The sequence below is a fragment of the Dipodomys ordii genome, unplaced genomic scaffold (assembly GCF_000151885.1).
Source record: "Dipodomys ordii isolate 6190 unplaced genomic scaffold, Dord_2.0 Scaffold80, whole genome shotgun sequence".
In the NCBI taxonomy this organism is placed as follows: Eukaryota; Metazoa; Chordata; class Mammalia; order Rodentia; family Heteromyidae; genus Dipodomys; species Dipodomys ordii.
The window spans coordinates 1153954-1172353 of NW_012267296.1; the positions used below are offsets into that span (position 1 = coordinate 1153954).

The window sequence follows — 18400 nt, forward strand, 5'->3', positions numbered from 1 at the left end:
AAATGAAAATATATAAACATAAAATTTAACATTAACAATATTAAAAAATCAAGTGCTTCATTGATCACTTTTACTCAAACATTGTTAAATCATAATTAAGAGTTGTTGTTATATTATTATCATAGATAAAATGGAAATTTGTAATTAGTGCATGAAGCCAAGAGATGAAAATTGAGTAAACAAACCTAGTTATTACTATTTTTATAGCTACCTTTTCATGCTACCTGTTTGGTTCATTATCTAAAAAATATCAAGCTTAGGAGAGTGTTGGCATTAATCTCCCAAAGTAAGTAAAAGTCAAAGAGTTATAGATGGTAAGGAAAGGACATGAATTCCTAGTTTAGCAAATGCATTAACAGCTTGAGTACAGTAGTTCCATTTTCTGGATCAAGAAATCATTTTGGTAGTTTTAGAGTCTTCAAAATGTGGGGAAATATGTTGAGGGTAAAAATAATGAGAAAAGTACTTGTGTTTATAGATTATTAAGGAAAATATGATTATTATAACATTCCTCATATACTATCAATATTTTTAACTGAATTTGCATTAGCAGACAAACCAGCAAGTATTTTCAATAATCTTTTTGCTAGAAATTCCATCCACGATATATTTTATGTTATCCTGAATCAAGTCATTATATATCAGCTCATCACACAAAATATTATGAAACAGTTATATTAAATATTTTATTTTGATATTTATGAAAAAGTACCTATACTTTACTTACTTTTATTTTAGTTCTACTATATATATGACATGGAATTACTGCCTTGACAGGACTTGTCCTTTTCCCAGAACTTACAGGATGAAGGAAAGAAACTTTGACTACTGACTGCCATGGACGTGGAACTCAGCAAACATTGCGGACTTGATAGGAAACACAAAGGAGAAGAGTGGTCAAAAAGTTTATCATTCAATACCATGAAAACAAAGCTGTGTATTAAGGAGTGGAGGAGACAAAAATAAAACTGTGTAAAATTTTTAGAAACTTTCAATATTCAGGGTACATTAAGGGAACAATAATGCAAATCTGATAAAGTATTTAAAGGAACCATGTAACCACCTATATAAAAATAAATCTGTTTATAAATGGGGAAATTCATCTGTTAATGCTTTGCAATGTGAAAATAAGTCATGTTTTACACATGTTCATTGAAAGTTTATTATTACTATAATCTTACATATCCATAAAAATTAAAATGGAATCTAGACATGGTGTTGTAAGTCTATAATCACAGGACTGGATGGTGAGCCCAGGTCAGCCTGGGCTAAATAGAAAGATGCTATTTCAAAAATAAAAATTAATAAAGTTTTAAACTATTGCTTCATCAAGTATATTTTGTTTTTATACTCATCCTCTTTTAATACTTTTATCTAAATTAATTATATTGGGATCACTTTACAATCCAAATATTTTGTGAAGCTATTAAAATGTAACAGTGATTTCTAGTGTAAGCATGGGACTAATATCAGTGATACAATTACACTAAACATCTTTATTAGGACTATCCTAGAATTATTTTACACTTGATTGTACAAATACTGAAGAGAAACACTAAAATGATATATAGTCTTTTATTGGTTGATACATATATTTTCTTTATGTAGGTTTCAAGTTTGTAGTAACATCTTACATTTAGTATAATATTCTTGGATCTATACTTTAAAATGATTTTTTCAAGTACATTTTTTTCAATTTTCCATACACAACTGCTTTAGTAATTGATAATTTAATCTCTGGTTTTGATTATATTTCAATTAATAATTGAGAACGTAGCTCCTATGTTCAGCTTCAATCTACCAGTTCCTATACAGATATATAATCTTGTTTTTGTTACTAAACTATATATTCTGATATTACTGATAAGAATATCTCCCTTTTATTACTTTTCAAACTATTCTTATTTTATATTCTATGCTGAGAATAGAATCCTGGCTCTCTCACATGTTAGCCACATGCTGTAGCATTGTGCTACACACTCAGCAGTGTTTTAGTCTTAACATTTTACATAGATCAGAAAAAGCTTAACACATCAACGCTGCAGTAATAGAAAAAGGTTTAATATTATTGTTATAAAGTTCCTCATGTTCTCCCCTCTCCCTTCTAGGTAATTATTGCATTTGGAACAGAGTAATAAATTGACTGTATAGAAAATATAACTTGGCTAATCTGGTGTAAATTCAAACTGTGTAGAGCATACAACAGCTGCTTTTTGCAAAGCTGCAAACTGTTTAAACATATTTCTTACATCTCACTTGCATTGAATATTAGCTAACTAGTCTTCCATATATTTCCAAACAAGCAATGATATAATTAAATTTCATTGTACCCCAAATATAAACTATTTATTAATTTAATAGAATCTTATTCTATTAACTAATTGTTGCATTCCATTACTTTACAAGCTACATGCTGTTTTTAATTTCTTGATATTTTGGATCACCAGCAAGTAAATATAAGTGAAGAAATAACTTGCCTCTTTGAAACCTATCACTGTATAATATCATTGTTAGCAAGTATTACAAAATGCATTTTGTAAGCATGAACATCACATAAGGACATTTATCATTATTTAAGATCTATGTAACTTTCAGGCTTTACTATTTTTTGAAGTTCATATTCTGAAAATTAACATTTATTTAAGTTATCCCATGGATATTACTCAGGGATACTGAGGTTTAAACCTGTGGCTTTTTCCTTATTGCTCAATATGTGGGTAGTTTTCTACCCACATAACTGAGCACTAAACCGTGAAGAGTTTGAATTTCATGTGCTTGTTACATGTGTAAAATACACAGCAGGTTTCAAGGTTGAGTGTGAAAGAAGAAAGAAATATATGTAAATAATTTTTTAGTTAATTACATGTGGAAATGGCAATATTCTGAAAGAATTATGCTAAAATATTTTACTTTAATTTTATTATAGTTAGATCCTTTATATTTTAAAAATTTGGCCAGTGGATAACAATTTCATTTGACATGCTAGATCAATGTAAAATTCAGTATTTCTGAGCTGTACTATCAGGTTGACAATTTATCTAAGGAGAACATTTCTTATTCAATAATAAATTTTTGTAGGTATCTTAACAAAATTCTAATTTTTCAAGTCCAATTAAAATATGTGCTTTATAGTAGATTCGGTTAGATATTACTAATTCTATGATTGTTAATCAAAACAGATAAAAAGCTGAATTATCATTCAAGATTCGACTTTAAAGCAAGATAAATAAGACTAATCATTGAATGAGGTTAAAATGAAAAAAATAGTAAATTTGCTTGGTTGTTAAGCATTGACTTAGCCACTTTCTAGTTTCTTTTTTATGATTTTTTTGTTCTTTGTTTTTCCCCTTTTGTTGCTGTTTTTGAGTTCTGTATCTTTTATGTAAGTTTATCTGTTTTGGGGAGGGAAAGGGGGAGAAATAGTAGGACAAAGGGTGAACAAATGAGTCAATGATACTCACAAGACATTATGTTGAAAATGAACTGTACAACTTATGAGGGAGGAGCTTCTGGAGGGAAAACTGGGAGCAAACAAGGGAACATTGTTAAAAAAAAGAGATGTACTCAGTATCTGAACTATGCAATTGTAAACTCTCTGTACATCACCTTTACAATAAAAATAATATATAAAAACCAAAATAAATAATTTTTGTACAACTTTACCATGAATGCCAATGAATAATTTGATCTTTAGGAAGGGTGAAAGTGGGTTTCTATTCTTATTTATAACAGATGAAACTTGCTAGTTTTTATTTTCATAGATATAGTCAAGGAAAAGTATAATTGCTTTTTTGTAGATTAACTTTGTTCGGTGACTCTATTTGACATTAATGTTTAATTTTTTGTGGACCAAATTTCTCAACATGATATGTGGATGTAATTGCTAAAATCATATGTGGTAAAATCATTTGGAGGGGCAAATATATATAGCAAGATATCTATTAACTAAAAACAATGCTTCAAATTTTGTAAGTTTAAATATCTCAAAGAAAAATATTCCTCCAAATTTTGAATGATGAATTGCAATAATTGGTAAGGATATCTATTCTGAAATGTCTTCTGTCAATAGTATATGTCATTAGGAAAAATTTCAGCATAAGAATTTTTATGTATAATGTTTTACATAGTCATAAATTACAAATAAATGAAATTGAGAAAGTTTGGAAGTCATGAAAAATATGAGCCAACTTTTGTAAATCTTCACAAAACACATGTAAATTTCATTTATTTTTTGGTTGGTCCTTGGGCTTGCACTCAGGGCCTTGGGACTGTCCTTGAGATTTGGGTTGAAGGCTAACGTTCTATCATCTAAGCTACAGTTCTATTTTCTAACTTTTGGTTACTAATTGGAGATAAGCATCTCTTGGACTTTTTGCACAGGCAATATTTTGAACTGTGATCGTTAAATCTCAACCTCTTGAGTAGCTAAAATTATAAGCATGCACTACTGTCACATGGTGATATTCAGAAGATTTTTAATATTTACACTTTTTTCTGATATTGTATAATGTAACAATAAAACCATCAATAATGAAGTAGAATTATATGTACACAAACGGAGTCATTTTCAATGAGTATTTACACTCTCACAGTTCACTAGTTAATTATTAGGAATAATTTTATTGACAATGAATAATTATGCTTATGAAAAACACAAGTTTAAAAATTGTTTTCTACTTGCTTTCCATTTTGAATATATTCATGATAAATAGTCATAAATGTCATACAATATGTGAAAAATATCTGACACACAATTGACATTTAGAGCAAAGTAGAGCTTAACTTCAACAGGGTAATCAGAGAATCTTTTCTGGATGAGGCAATGGAAGAATTGTAGGATTTCAATAAGGATGAGGAAAACAAGTTATACATATAGAATCCACACTAATAATTACTTGGAATAAAGAAAGAACTTAGCTATTGAAAGGTTAACAAGTAAGTCAGAATTTTTGAAATTATATGCTTTATTGTCTATTTGAGAAAAGGCAGACTTGGGACATTTGTTTACAGCTGAAAAATTAAAATGGTTTTTTGTGAAATTGATCTAAATTCTCATAGTACTAACAGATTTTTCACATAAGACTATTAATATGGTATAAATACTTAAGCAGATTTTATGAGGCAATATGTTATAAAAATATTTCAATGTCTTTTTGTATCATTAATCTTTTCTCATGCAGGTTATATAGTGAGATATATCACATGGTTTTTGTTGATATTCATAATGAAAGGTATTAGCTTTTTTGTCCCTAGTAAAATAAAACTCATGAAATATATTACAGTTTTGTTATATAAGTTAAGTCAATTTCAAAATCACATGATAAGAAGTAATTATATGAAAAGATTTGGACAAAGAGCATTATTATGTCAATTAGCTATAGCAAAAGTATTGGTAAATTTCACAATGTTTTTAAAACAACTAAAATTTTTCTAATAAGCACTGGTCCACTAGTAATGTGATTCATTTCACCTATCTAAATTAAAATGATAAAAGTATAAACATTTGAAATTTGAAAAATATTTTCCTTTCATAACTTCAAAGCAATGACTTTTTATCAGAATGACTATTGTAGCACTAATTTTTGTTTAAATAACTCTAAATTAATATCATACTTTTTCTCCCTCTAGTCTACTTTTGTATGATTAGTTATAACAAAATTGCATGCATTTTCCTTTGTTATAGAAAAACATTATAAGAATGCTTTTATTGCAAGGCACATTTTTAATGGGTGTCAATATATAACAAAATAAGTATGGAATAATTAACATGTCATAGGTTATCTGAAAGAAGCAATTTTAGTTAATAAAATACCAAAAATGCTAACATTTTGTAATAAATTCATTTTACTTTTGGCATTTTTTAGCCCACTACTAGTAATCTAAACAAAAATAACAAAACCTAATGCTCACTATGTCCTTTGGTATGGGAATACAAAGGAATATTAAATTAACACAAAGAAAACATTGTGACACTAATATAATATTTTTTCATGGAAACTATGCACATGCATTTTCACTAACACTTGGACATGACTAAATCACCCTATGAAAAGACATTATTTTTCATACTAATTGATATATGAAAAACCTCATTTGTCAAGAAACGTAAAGACTTAGAAAAAATTATATTAAGCGAAGTAAGCCAGACCCAAAGAAACATAGGTTTTATGTTTTCCTTCATTTGTAATAATTACAATGTGCTTAGAAAAGTACAAGTAAAACCAATGGTTAGGAAAAGACAAAAAATAACAGTTGGACATGATAAACAGGACTCTAAACATTCCCACATTTAGACCAAAGGAGGATATTCTTAGGAGAGGAGCACAAGGGCTGAATATCTATGAGCATATTATCATATGAAACAATGCTTATTGAAATGAACTCAAGAAATGGAAAAAAATAGTTTTAACTTTACTTTTGGTGTATTTTTCTTTTCAGTTTTCCCCTTTTGGTCAATTTTTTTTTATTTCTGTACCTTTTGTTTTGTATGTAAATTTATCTGATTTAAGGACTGGAAGGGAAAACATAGAAATGGTGGGAAAAAGGTGAAATAATTCAGTAGTGATACTCACTAGACACTGTTTTGGAAATAAGCTGTATCACTGGACAGGGGAGAGGAGAAGGAGGGTAAAAACAAGGAAAAAATGAGCTAAGAGTTGATACTACTCCAAAAAATGTATTTACTACCTGACTTATGTAACTGTAATCAGTATTATATCACCTTTACAATAAAAAAATTATGTTAAATCCTCCATATCTGTCTAAAATTCTTAACTCATCAGATATAAATACAAATAATTTGGTTGAAAGAGAATACTTTTTTCCTATAGTCTCTTCTAGATCCTTACACTGCAATTTACTTTATTCTCAAACATTTCTTAACAGTTAGACCTGACTCAGGTTCAACATTTCAAGTCTAATGTAATGAATACTTAACTTACAGCTGACTTTTGAATAGTAACAACTATGAAAAGTCAGCTCAAGAAGGCACTTGAAGGTTAACTGAGAGCCATGTCAGCTTTTCTACTAATATACATTAATAATTTGACAAAAGAAATCAGCTAGAATAGTATAGATACCAAAAATTACCACAAACAAACCAGTGAACAAAGCACTGTTTACAATGTGTTATTTAAAGCACAAAGAAAAGTGATATAAGTGAAATTCTTGCTTTGCTAAAATTTGCAAAAGGATACACATTAACAGTTAATGAAAGAGTTTATTTTATCAATAATTATTAATACATTTTGCCTCACTAGTAGATAAGAAGGACTTTCCTAAGATTATTTGACAAATATAGTTATATATATATATATACTTTTCGTATACACACAATATGTGCAAATATATTTGGAATAGTTAGAATAACCTATAGAATTTTAAAAAATCACAGCCACAAAATATATGCATTTTAACTGTGTGCTTCTTATTTTAAAGTGTTTTCTGTCAAACTAAAATATGACAATCCAAGTGTATTTTATGAATTATTTACAAGTTAAAAAAGAATGAAACCATTATGTTAAGCATGTATAATTCCTATACAATTTAAACATACTATTAAAATAAAAATCAAAAAAGAAAAGAATTTCACCTTTAATGAAACCTTAGCCAAAATGCTGAATATGCTTATACTGTCAGAGAAAAAGTTAATATTTACATTCAAAGGTTGTTTGAAAGCAACTACTGTAAATCAAGTAAGTGACCAAAAGATCATAATGTCCCTATCAAAGCTTCTTTACAAGAAAAAAAAATTAATGACACACAATTGGAAAAATTATCCAGGTAAGCAAGATATCCAAGTTATTGAATATCCTTCCAAAATATTTCTTGTATGAAATGTATGAATAATATATTTCAATGAAACAATCAAATTAAAATATTCTATGAGTATATATACCACACTTTCTTGAATCATTCATCTACTGAGGGGCATCTGGGTTGGTTCTATAACTTAGCTATGGTAAATAATGCTGCAATAAACATAGTTGTACTGGTAGCTTTAGCATGGTCTTGTTTGTGATGATTTGGGTAAATGCTCAAAAGTGGGACTGCTGGGTCATAGGGGAGCTCTATGTGAAGTCTTTTGAGGAACCTCCATACTACTTTCCAGAGTGGGTGAACAAGTTTACACTCTCACCAACAATGCAGTAGGATTCCCTTCTGGCCACATTCCCTCCATCATCTGTTGTTATTAGAGTTCTTGATTATAGCCATCCTAACTGGGGTGAGGAGTTATCTCCATGTTGTTTTGATTTGCATTTCATTTATGGCTAAAGAGGTTGAGCATTTCTTCATGTGTCTATTGGCCATCCTTTTTTCCTCTTCAGAGAAGTTTCTCTTTAAGTCTTTAGCCTACTTATTTATTGGCAGTTGTTTCTTTGAGGATTTGTTGTTGGGGGATTTAATTTTTTGAGTTCCAGGTATATTTTAGTTATGAGACCCTTGTCCATTGTATGGCTAGTGAACGTCTTCTCCCAAACCGTGGGCTTGCAATTGATATTGCTTGCTATGTCCTTTGCCATGCAGAAGCTCTGCAATTTCATTCAATCCCATTTGTCCAACCTTTCTTTGATTTCTTGTGTTTCTGGGTCTCTATTAAGAAAATTTCTGCCTGTGCCAAGAAGACCTAGATTTTCTCTTATTCCATCCTGTAATGTTTTCAGGGTGTTTGCTTTGACTCCAAGGTCTTTGGAATTCTATGCCTCCATCAGAAAAAAATGGCATTGCCCCATTTGTTAGGAAATGGAAAGACTTGGAAAGAATTATATTAAGTGAAATAAGCCAGGCCCAAAGTAACATAGGTCCCATGTTTTCCCTTATTTGCAATAACTAGTATATGTCTGAAGCAAGCAGAAACGGTCAGATAAGTTATTGGTAAGAGAAATGAACCCCAAGATAATGTCTCAAATGGTTTTTCTTTCTTGCTATTTTTTCTAACATTTATAAGATGATTTCTTTGTTGCTTTGTATGTCCCTTCCCCACTATATAACCCATTTTCACTGTATTTTATGTTGGTATAATTTGGGGAAGGAAAGGGAAAAAACAAATTGTTTAAATAGGGATACAGGTGGACCCATTGCAACAATGAGATGTAAAAGACGTTATGTCCAAAAACAAACTCTACAACTTTAATGGAGGTGGGGGGGGCGGGAAGGGAACGGGGTGATGGGAGGGCCGGGATGGTAAGGGGAAACAAGGAAGGAGGCAAAAATGCTTGATAAGAAATGTACTCATTACCTTGCTCATGTAATTGTAACACCTCTGTACCATATTTTCACAATTAAAGAAAACTAATTAATAATAAATAAAATAAAATATCCTTTGAGAAGAAAGAAGACTAAAACTTTTAAAGATAAATCAATCAGCAGCTCATTTTAAAATGAAACATGCAGAATGGTTATGGTTTATGTTGGTTTCTACTGTACCTTTCTTTAGTCCAGGAATGACAGCTAAAAAGAAATTTTGATAAAGTTAAATACAATGTTTTCTTTTATTCCACACACATTATATAAACGTTACTGAAAAAGTTATGTTATATTTTCAATCTTAACCTCATTTTACAGAGGACATTATCATTGAGGGTCAATGAATTTTGTATGTTTTAATCTGTTTTATAGAATCTAAAAGCAGCACAATATTATGCAATATGATGGTTTCTTTGGAAGCAATTATTTGCTTTTTCCTTAAAGGCAATCTAGTTTGTGTGTGTGTGTTTGTGTGTGTGTGTGTGTGCGTGTGTGTGTGTGCGTGCACGCGCTGGGCTTGGAGCTTGAACTCAGGAGCTAGGCACTGTCCCTGTACTTATTTGTTCAAGGCTAGTGCTCTACCACTTTAGCCACAGCTATACTTCTGGCTTTTTAGTGGTTAATTATAGATAAGAGTCTTACAGATTTTCTTGCTCTATATTGGCTTTGAACCATGATCTTCATACATTAACTTTCTGGGAACCTAAGATTGCAGGCATCCTGTATGCAATCTGCTTTGCACATTTTTTAGGAATTCAAAGTTTTGAATAAACTCTGTACATTTTCTAGCTTTATTATACTTGACTGAAATGTCCAGTCCAGTTTCTATCATGAAATTTTCTACTAGTAAGACAATGCAAGTAAAAACACTGCCTTTGTCTTAGGGTGTTGTCTCCAAAGTCTGATGTGGAAAATAGTAATAGTAGTGACCAAAACTAACAGACAGGAACACGAGAAGTGCCTCAATAGAATTGTTGTTATCCTAGTATATGAAACATTTTCTACAATTTAGTTGATCTTTTAAATAAAATTTTGAATTGTTTATTGCAAGTAAAATATTATTAGAAATAATTATTTTCTAGGCAAATTTAAGCATTGCATTGGTAACTTCTTTCAAAATCATCATAAGTCTTGATATGCAATAAGTTTGAAAGTCAAATTTTAAACAAATAATTGTATATATAATTACCAATACAAAATAAATAATATGTATACAAAAATAATTATCTATATGTAGACCATATCTCTATCTATCTATCTATTAAAAACTTGGGTTAGAATCAACCTGAATAGATATTTCTCAAGTCTATTTTTTGTAAACTGTAAGTCCAATGGTAAAAAAAATGATTTTTAACCACTTCTGTGTTTTAAGACATATTTAATGATAAATACACACAAATTAAATCTCAAAAGATAGCTCAAAATTCATTAAAATCAATTTGAGTGAAGTCAATCTATTATGAAGCAAATGATAAAAAAAATGCAAGAGAGAAATAGTAGACCAGAAACAGAAATTTTAAGGTAAAAGAATGAAAATAGTAAAAAAAAAAAAAAAAGAATGAAAATAGTGTTTCTGCGCTATCATAGGCATTGAATAAAATTAAATTGTTCAATATTGTACAATATTGATTTATATGCTTTACATTTCTTTCCCATCACAGTACTTTTCATCTAGAAGCACAATAACTTAATGATAATATAATGTAAAGTAGAAAAGATAATAATGTTTTCACAAAACTCTTGAGGTAGCATTGATGTTCCAAATGGAAGTCAGCTGCTTCCTAGCCCTCCAGTACACTGAGAAAATTCTCTCTCACATGCACACTCACATTCATACATACACTTCATTTACTGTTGTAATAAGTGTTGAGATATTTAAAGAAGTTTCAAGTAGACTGGAGTAAAAAGAGAGGATTATTTTGTCAGATAACCAGCAAAATACTTGTTTGCATTTTTAAGGCTCCTTTTTCAGTTTGGTCCATACCTCAGTAATCCAAATTGTATTTCATTTACTGAAAAGACTAGAAAGAGGGAAATATGGTGATTCTGGACTAATTTCTAAGAGTATGTAGTTATAAAAAAAGAAGCAAAATAAATGACAACAATTAAAATAATTCAACTGCATTTAAAAATCTAAGACCTTTCTTTACAAGCTGAAAAGTGAAAGTTGGTTTATAAACCACCAAAGCCAAATATTGTTCAAATATTTTCTTAAAACTTAGGACATTAATCTGATTCTGTACAAATCTCCAACATTTACTCTGAAGAAGCACATAAAACATGATCAACAAAAGCAGTCTCTTCGCCCTTTGATGTACTATATTTATTATCATATGATAACATTGAATTTCATAAGCTTAATTATTAATCATCATGATTATCGACATTTTTGCATTGCATGATGTACATTTTCAGATATATTTACCAATTTCAGTGCTTCTTATTTATAGTTTAAAGGTTTACTAATAAGATTTTCAAAGAATCTATACTGCTAAAGCATTTTGTAGCATCAAGGTAAGTTTAATTTTTAACATTTGAGATATTACACTGTGAATGGTATAGCTTTAATGATTTTAACTAATAAATGCAATCAAAGTATTGTATTATGAATAATTGGTAATCTACGAAATCATTTATGTACAATCTAAGATAATTTTTATTAATTTTGATAATAAATCCAACAAATTAAATTTCTTAAGAAGATTGTTTAATGTTGCATATTTCATAATTAAATTATTAATTAATAATACAAACACAACTGTATACAAATGTAATAATGTAAATTTTTAAATTTTATAAATGATTAATTTGAGTATAATTGAAGGTTTTATTTTTTCTTATTTGTAATACTGTGATGACATCAAATGTCTTGTGAACATTAGGCAACCTCTCTACACGTGAGCTGTACCTTCAGTGTCTTTAGTCCTTCTCATTATTACTTAAAATTATTTTATAAATTCATAACAAATAGTAATTACCTTATTTGATTAGTGAAACAATGGAAATACTGGACTTCCTGTACTTCAGAATCAAAGGAAAATATAATATAAGGAATAAATAATAACTCAATCATGTCATATAAATATTACTAAAGATTATCACTCACTAGCATGATATAAATTTGGTTATATTGTTCTATAAACATGTTTTAACATCTGTTTCATAATCTTAACTCAAATATATAAAATATACATTAGAATTATTTATGTAGATGTGAATGAGAATTGCCTGTAAGTAGATAATGCTATAGAATAGTTAAAATGTCAGTAAAACTCACCATAAAATTGGTAATGTTGGCATGACGCTTGTTCATTATCAGGCACCAAAAGAGTCATCCTATTTACATTTGTTTTCTCATGTGTAATTTAAATCACACAAAGATATTTTAATTAACCATTTTCAAAACAAAAAAAAATTTCTTGCAGTAAATAAGAATTTAAATTTTAAATACTAGTTGTTGATGATTGCTAACATCTCTATTATTAGCTATTCAGGAGGCTGAGACCTGAGGATCACAGTTTGAAGCAGCCTGAGCATGAAAGTCTGTGAGACTCTTACCTCCAACTAACTACCAAAATACCCCAAATTGACTTTTGTGGCTTTGTGGCAAAAGTTGTAAAATATTAGCTTTGATCATAAAAATTGAGAGAGAACATCCAAGTCTTGAGTTCAAGCCATAGGACTGACAGACACCCACATACTCAGACACACAGATAGACACACAGACACACCCATACCCACTCAGACAAACTCACACATACACAAACACATAGACACGCATACACACACACTACCACCACCACCACACCGAAAACAAAGCTTATGCATTTTTTGAGAAATAATTAAACCTTTGCCACTAGACTCATTTATTAAAAGATGAAATTTTATTTATCACTTTGCACATGAATAGCTGCTCTTTAACTCAAGACAATACAATTTTACTATACTTAATACTACCTAGAAAAATAAAATAAATCAGAATTCAGAATGTAAAACCTAGAACAAGTTCCTCATTTATTTTCTTAAGACAAGCTACTCAATAGTTTGTACTGAAAATCAATAGAATGAAGTGAAATCAGTATTTTTTAATGTATGTACTTGAAGATTATAATGGCAAATTAATAAAACTATATCTATTTTTCTTTGTGTGTTGCTAATTTAAAGCATTCTAAAAGTCATATCAAAGCAATCCAGTTCGTCTTGATGTGGTATTTGAATTACACCAGTGTTTCTGCTTTTGATTGAAAAATAGTAAGTTCTGGGGTTACCTTACCTATATATGGAATTTGAATGAAAAATAGTGATAATCAAATCAATTTCTCTGGTAAATCATGTGAAAGGTTCAACTACAAAAACAATGTTGCAAGAACATCTTAATCAAACAAACATCTCGTTTGTAGTGAAAAAATTAAATATATAGTTTTCAGCCAGAAAATTAATTATACTTTTTAATTAAGGAAAATTTTTTATATTTTAATTTAAAAATTTATTGTCAAGGTGATGTACAGAGGGGTTACAATTACATAATAAATATGATAAGTACAATCCTTGTCAAACTTGCTATCCCTTACCTCATTTTTCTCTTACCTTCCCTCCACATAATACCACACCCCAAGTTGTACAGATCATTTCAATATATTGTCTTGTGTATTTTGCTCTTTCATTGTTTGCCCCTTTGTCCTTTGCACAAGAACTTTTTCTTTATTACTGTTTATTTGTACTTTTTATTGTAAAAATAACTGTACAGAGGGGTACAGTTACATGAGCAAGCAATAAATACATTTCCTATCAAGCATTTTTGCCTCCTCCTTTGTTTTCCCGTACCATCCCTTCCCTCCCACCTGCCCCACTACCCCACCCCCACACACCACCAAAGTTGTAAAGTTCATTTTCAACATAGTGTCTTGCACATCTCATTGTTACAATGGGTCAACCTGTATACCTATTTAAGCATTTTGTTTTTTCCCTTCCCCTCTCCAAATTAATGTACCATGTGACTTTTTGTTTAGTTTGTATGTTCTTCCTCCTATGGTATATTCCTTGTTGTCCCTGTATTTGATTTTGGTACACCGGTATTGTATATGCATTTATTTGATTTACAGAAGGGAAGGGGAACAACAGAATGATGAGACAATTATACTCTTATGTGTCTTGAGTTGCTCTAAGTTAGGCAACTATTAGTTTAAAATTTTATTTCAGAATTGATAATAGTGAAAATTGTGATGCTTACTTTATTAGAGAGATATCTAAAACCATAGAAATTAAAATATTTTCAGTAAGCAATTATAATTTTCTACATTACCTCAATTTTGATTAAATGAACACTTGGTATGTTATATAAAATGCCTACTCTTTCTTTATTACCTGATTAAATTTCCCTGGTTCTTGATATTAACACATTTTTCACTATTCATTATAAGACTCTTTCTAATCTATCATGTACCAGCTGCATTTCCTACTAATTTATCTAGGAGAAATCATTAAGACCATTATAACAGATACTACTTGATGATTCTGATCAAATACTCCGTATGCCTATGTGGATGTGTCAAAAAGAATCGTCTTGTACAACTAAATGATGTTAATATAAAATCCTATTTTATGTTGTAAGCTTTCATATATTTAAAGAACATAGAGATACCTGAAAAGTTTTGTAGCATAAATTTAGCAAATAAGCCAAGGATTGAGTCTCTTAAAAACATATCTGATTTAGATATGTTCATATGTGAAGAAATAGACAAAGCAACAACAAATGTATAATACCCACATTATTAAGGAAGTAAATATAATTTGAATTTATTTTTTCTCTACCAAAAAATGTCATATATTCTGAAAGACTACTTCTGATTGTTTAGTGCCAAGATATGTGAATAACACATGTATCAAATATGTTATCTAAAAGTTCTCTAATGTTGAGGCAATATTTTAGGTTATTTCAATTTAAAGAATATTAAATGTAGCTTAAGATGTTCCTCAGCAGCTTATATGTCTAGCAAGCAGGAGGTCCTGAGTTAACACCATAGTATTACAAAATAAACAATCAAATAAACAAATAATAATAAACTAATGTAATTCAATTTCACATCAACTCATAAGCCAAAAAAGCGTATATTAGAATGTCAGAATTAAATACTAGTTTGGGTACCAGAAATGATGGTTCATCTGTACCCAGAAGTAGGAAGGTAGGAAGATCATGAGTTCAAGGTCAGCCTGGGTTACAAAGTAAGTGTCAAACTTGCCTAGACTACACAGTGAGTGAGATACTTTCTCCATAAAAGCTGAAAATAAGAAAAATACAAAATAATGAGCTAACAAATAAAAACATGGTAATATTAATTTGAAAATAGTGATTAGTAATTTAGCTACATCTTAGAAAATAAAATAAATTCTTCCCCACTAAAATTCAACCTGAAAATCTAGTCTTATTATTTTATATGGATCACAGCTGTATGTAGACAATAAAGCCAATCCGATTTTTTTCTGCCAATTATTATTAACAGAAGAAAAATTCTGAGTCGTACAAAATAGAATACCTTACAGAAAAGGGAATTATATGATTTATTTGTTATTTGCTTTTCTCCAAACAATCTGATATCATAAATCATTCTGTTAAATTATTTAATCTATCTGGGTTAGTTTGAGAATAGATAATTTTTTTAAAAATGTTATGCTTATTTCCAAACAGTTGTTCACAGTATATGAGTCATGAATCTCTTTGTTCTTTACAAAAAGTAAATATGTAAATAAAATGATTTTATGTTCAACTGAAAGCTCTAAAAAAGTGCTTAAAATGATAGATTTTAATGAACTTGAACATTTCTAAAAGAAAAAAATTTGAGGGATGAATCAGTTTTTCAACTTAGAAAGGAAAATATAAATACGTCAATATTTCTGAAATCTGGCAGTAAGCTGCCCAAAATGCTTGAAACAATTGCAGTTCTCAAATATTTCACAGCTTTTTATACTCAATCTGTTTTGAAGTGGGTGATTCTAATTTAAGCAATTTTAAAATAGGACTTGGTAGTGTACTTGGTCTTTGACTCTGTAGATAGATTTTCATAAATTGTTTCTTTGTGATTTAATGAAGACAAAATGGCTCTATGGTAATATTGTGCAAAATTTCCAGTGTTAGGTGACTTAACTTTATTAGGCTTATCCATGAGAAATTAAATATGATTTTCCTTTACTACATTTATCCAATTTTAGGAGTGATGGAACATTGTCAATAATCATTACTGAGTTGTGAACAGAGTAAAAAGGATGAATTTTAATTATATAGAGAGACATAACTTGTAAGTCTTTTGAAAACTAGTTACTTTCTATAGTAAATATACTTTTATAACTTTCCATTACATTGTTTTTTTAATTTTATTTTATTTTATTGTAAAGGTGCTGTACAGAGGGGTTACAGTTATACGTGTAAGGTAATGAGTTCATTTGTTGTCGAGCATTGTTACCCCCTCTGAAAAACTAATTTCAAAATCTGAGAAGCACCAACTCAGAGCCCTGAGATTGTGCAGACCTTGGAACACAATACAAATAGGTGTTTCACTCTATCTCTCTTCTATTGGATATATAAGTATGCCCAATACCACCACTGAGCACAGTTTTGAGACAAAATCCACACCCAGGTGGTATCTTTGCACTGATGATTTTAGAGGCTCCCAATCATAGATAGGTGTTCCCTTATTTATCTCTGCTTATCTTTGTCAGGGAAAGGGTATTCTGTTTCAGAAGTGGGGATTATAAGCAATTGTAACCATTGAGTAGCTATGTAATGATGTTTAGAATGGCTTGGATCCAAAGGATAACACTGAGACCCAATTTGGCACAATCTCACTGTCTACAGATATAGTCTAGCTCAATGTTGCACACTTGGGGATCAACAGAGGAAATGAAGTGAAGAGGGAATGAAGGAGTAGAAATAATTGTAAATATGTTGAGGTGTAGTTAGAATAAACATGAAGATATACAATGAAATATAGGAGGAGAAAAATCAGATTAGAAGGATATAGCCAAGGAAAGGAACAGAGGGAGGATAGTTATGACCTAACTTCTAAGTAAGAAAGACAGAAAAAAAAATTTAAAAAACAAAACAGATAAAAAATAAAGATAAAAATATACATAAAAATAACAAATAGAACAATTATGTACACATGAAGTAATAATTCTGAAATTAAGAATACAAATATTGTGCAGTAGGGAGTTAATTAGTCCATTTATACTCTGAATTAAATGTATACACAGTTAAGGAGAAAGTCTGGTAGTCACCAAAGGCTGTGTATACAGTTGTGAACAGAACAGCAATGAGGAAGGAAGAAAAAAGTCTGCTACTACAGTGCACTGGGTAAGTGTTAGTCTTAGATGTATGTTCTGTTGGGTAATAGGATATATCACTCCCCAAGGTTATTTAGACTGAAAATACCCATTGTTGATTGTAAACTCCCAAAGTCTGTGCAACTACAGGGCTCTGGGTAAGTGCTTGTCTTAAAATTGTGTTCTGGTATGTAATTGGATGTACACTCATTCGCAAAAAAGGTGAGATAGAGATAAAACTCCCATTGTTAATTGTAAACCTCCAGAATCTGTGCAATCACAGTTCTTTGGGTTGGTACTTGTATTCTAGTGAGGATTTGGATTTGATTTCACTCCAAAATGGGCAGAACAAGTAAGAGAAACATAAGAAAAATGGCAAGTGAAGGAATTTCAACTCCCAACCAGGACAAATAGTTACAAAAGCATTTAATAAAAGAAATCCAGAGGGGAGAGGGCGAGATAAGATGGCGGAGGAGAAGCTGGAATCTGAACAAGCTCTCGCATAGAAAGCAGTTTTAGAGTTCCAGTGAACAGTCCCAAGCCAGAGAAACACACCAAGTGTGCCATCACAGGACAGAGAGTTAGACAGGAGAGGGAAGCCAAGGCAAGAATACACATCTGATCGCTAGCTAGCAGCCGCCGCCGGCGGTGGCGGCAGCAGGGTCCGGTGGAGACTGCAGCCGGGCGATACCTGAGCGTTCACACAGAGAGTCCGGGACGAAGGAGCCAGACGCAGCGGGCGAGCGGATTCTACTCAACACCAGCAAGAACCGACAAGGAGCAGACAGCTTCATCCTGCAGTTTGCAGACCAGAGACGACCCAGGATCCAAGACTCGG

At 30.5% G+C, this 18400-nt stretch overlaps 1 protein-coding gene across 1 annotated transcript in view; it reads right to left on the reverse strand.

Annotated features, from left to right (window-relative positions):
* The window catches only part of Pcdh11x (protocadherin 11 X-linked), a 695630-nt gene that overhangs the window by 100213 nt on the left and 577017 nt on the right, over positions 1 to 18400 (reverse strand). Inside the window, exon 9 of the mRNA XM_013024979.1 lies at positions 9427 to 9450. Within this exon, the coding sequence (XP_012880433.1) occupies positions 9427 to 9450 (24 nt within the window). The remainder of the gene's footprint in view (positions 1 to 9426; positions 9451 to 18400) is intronic.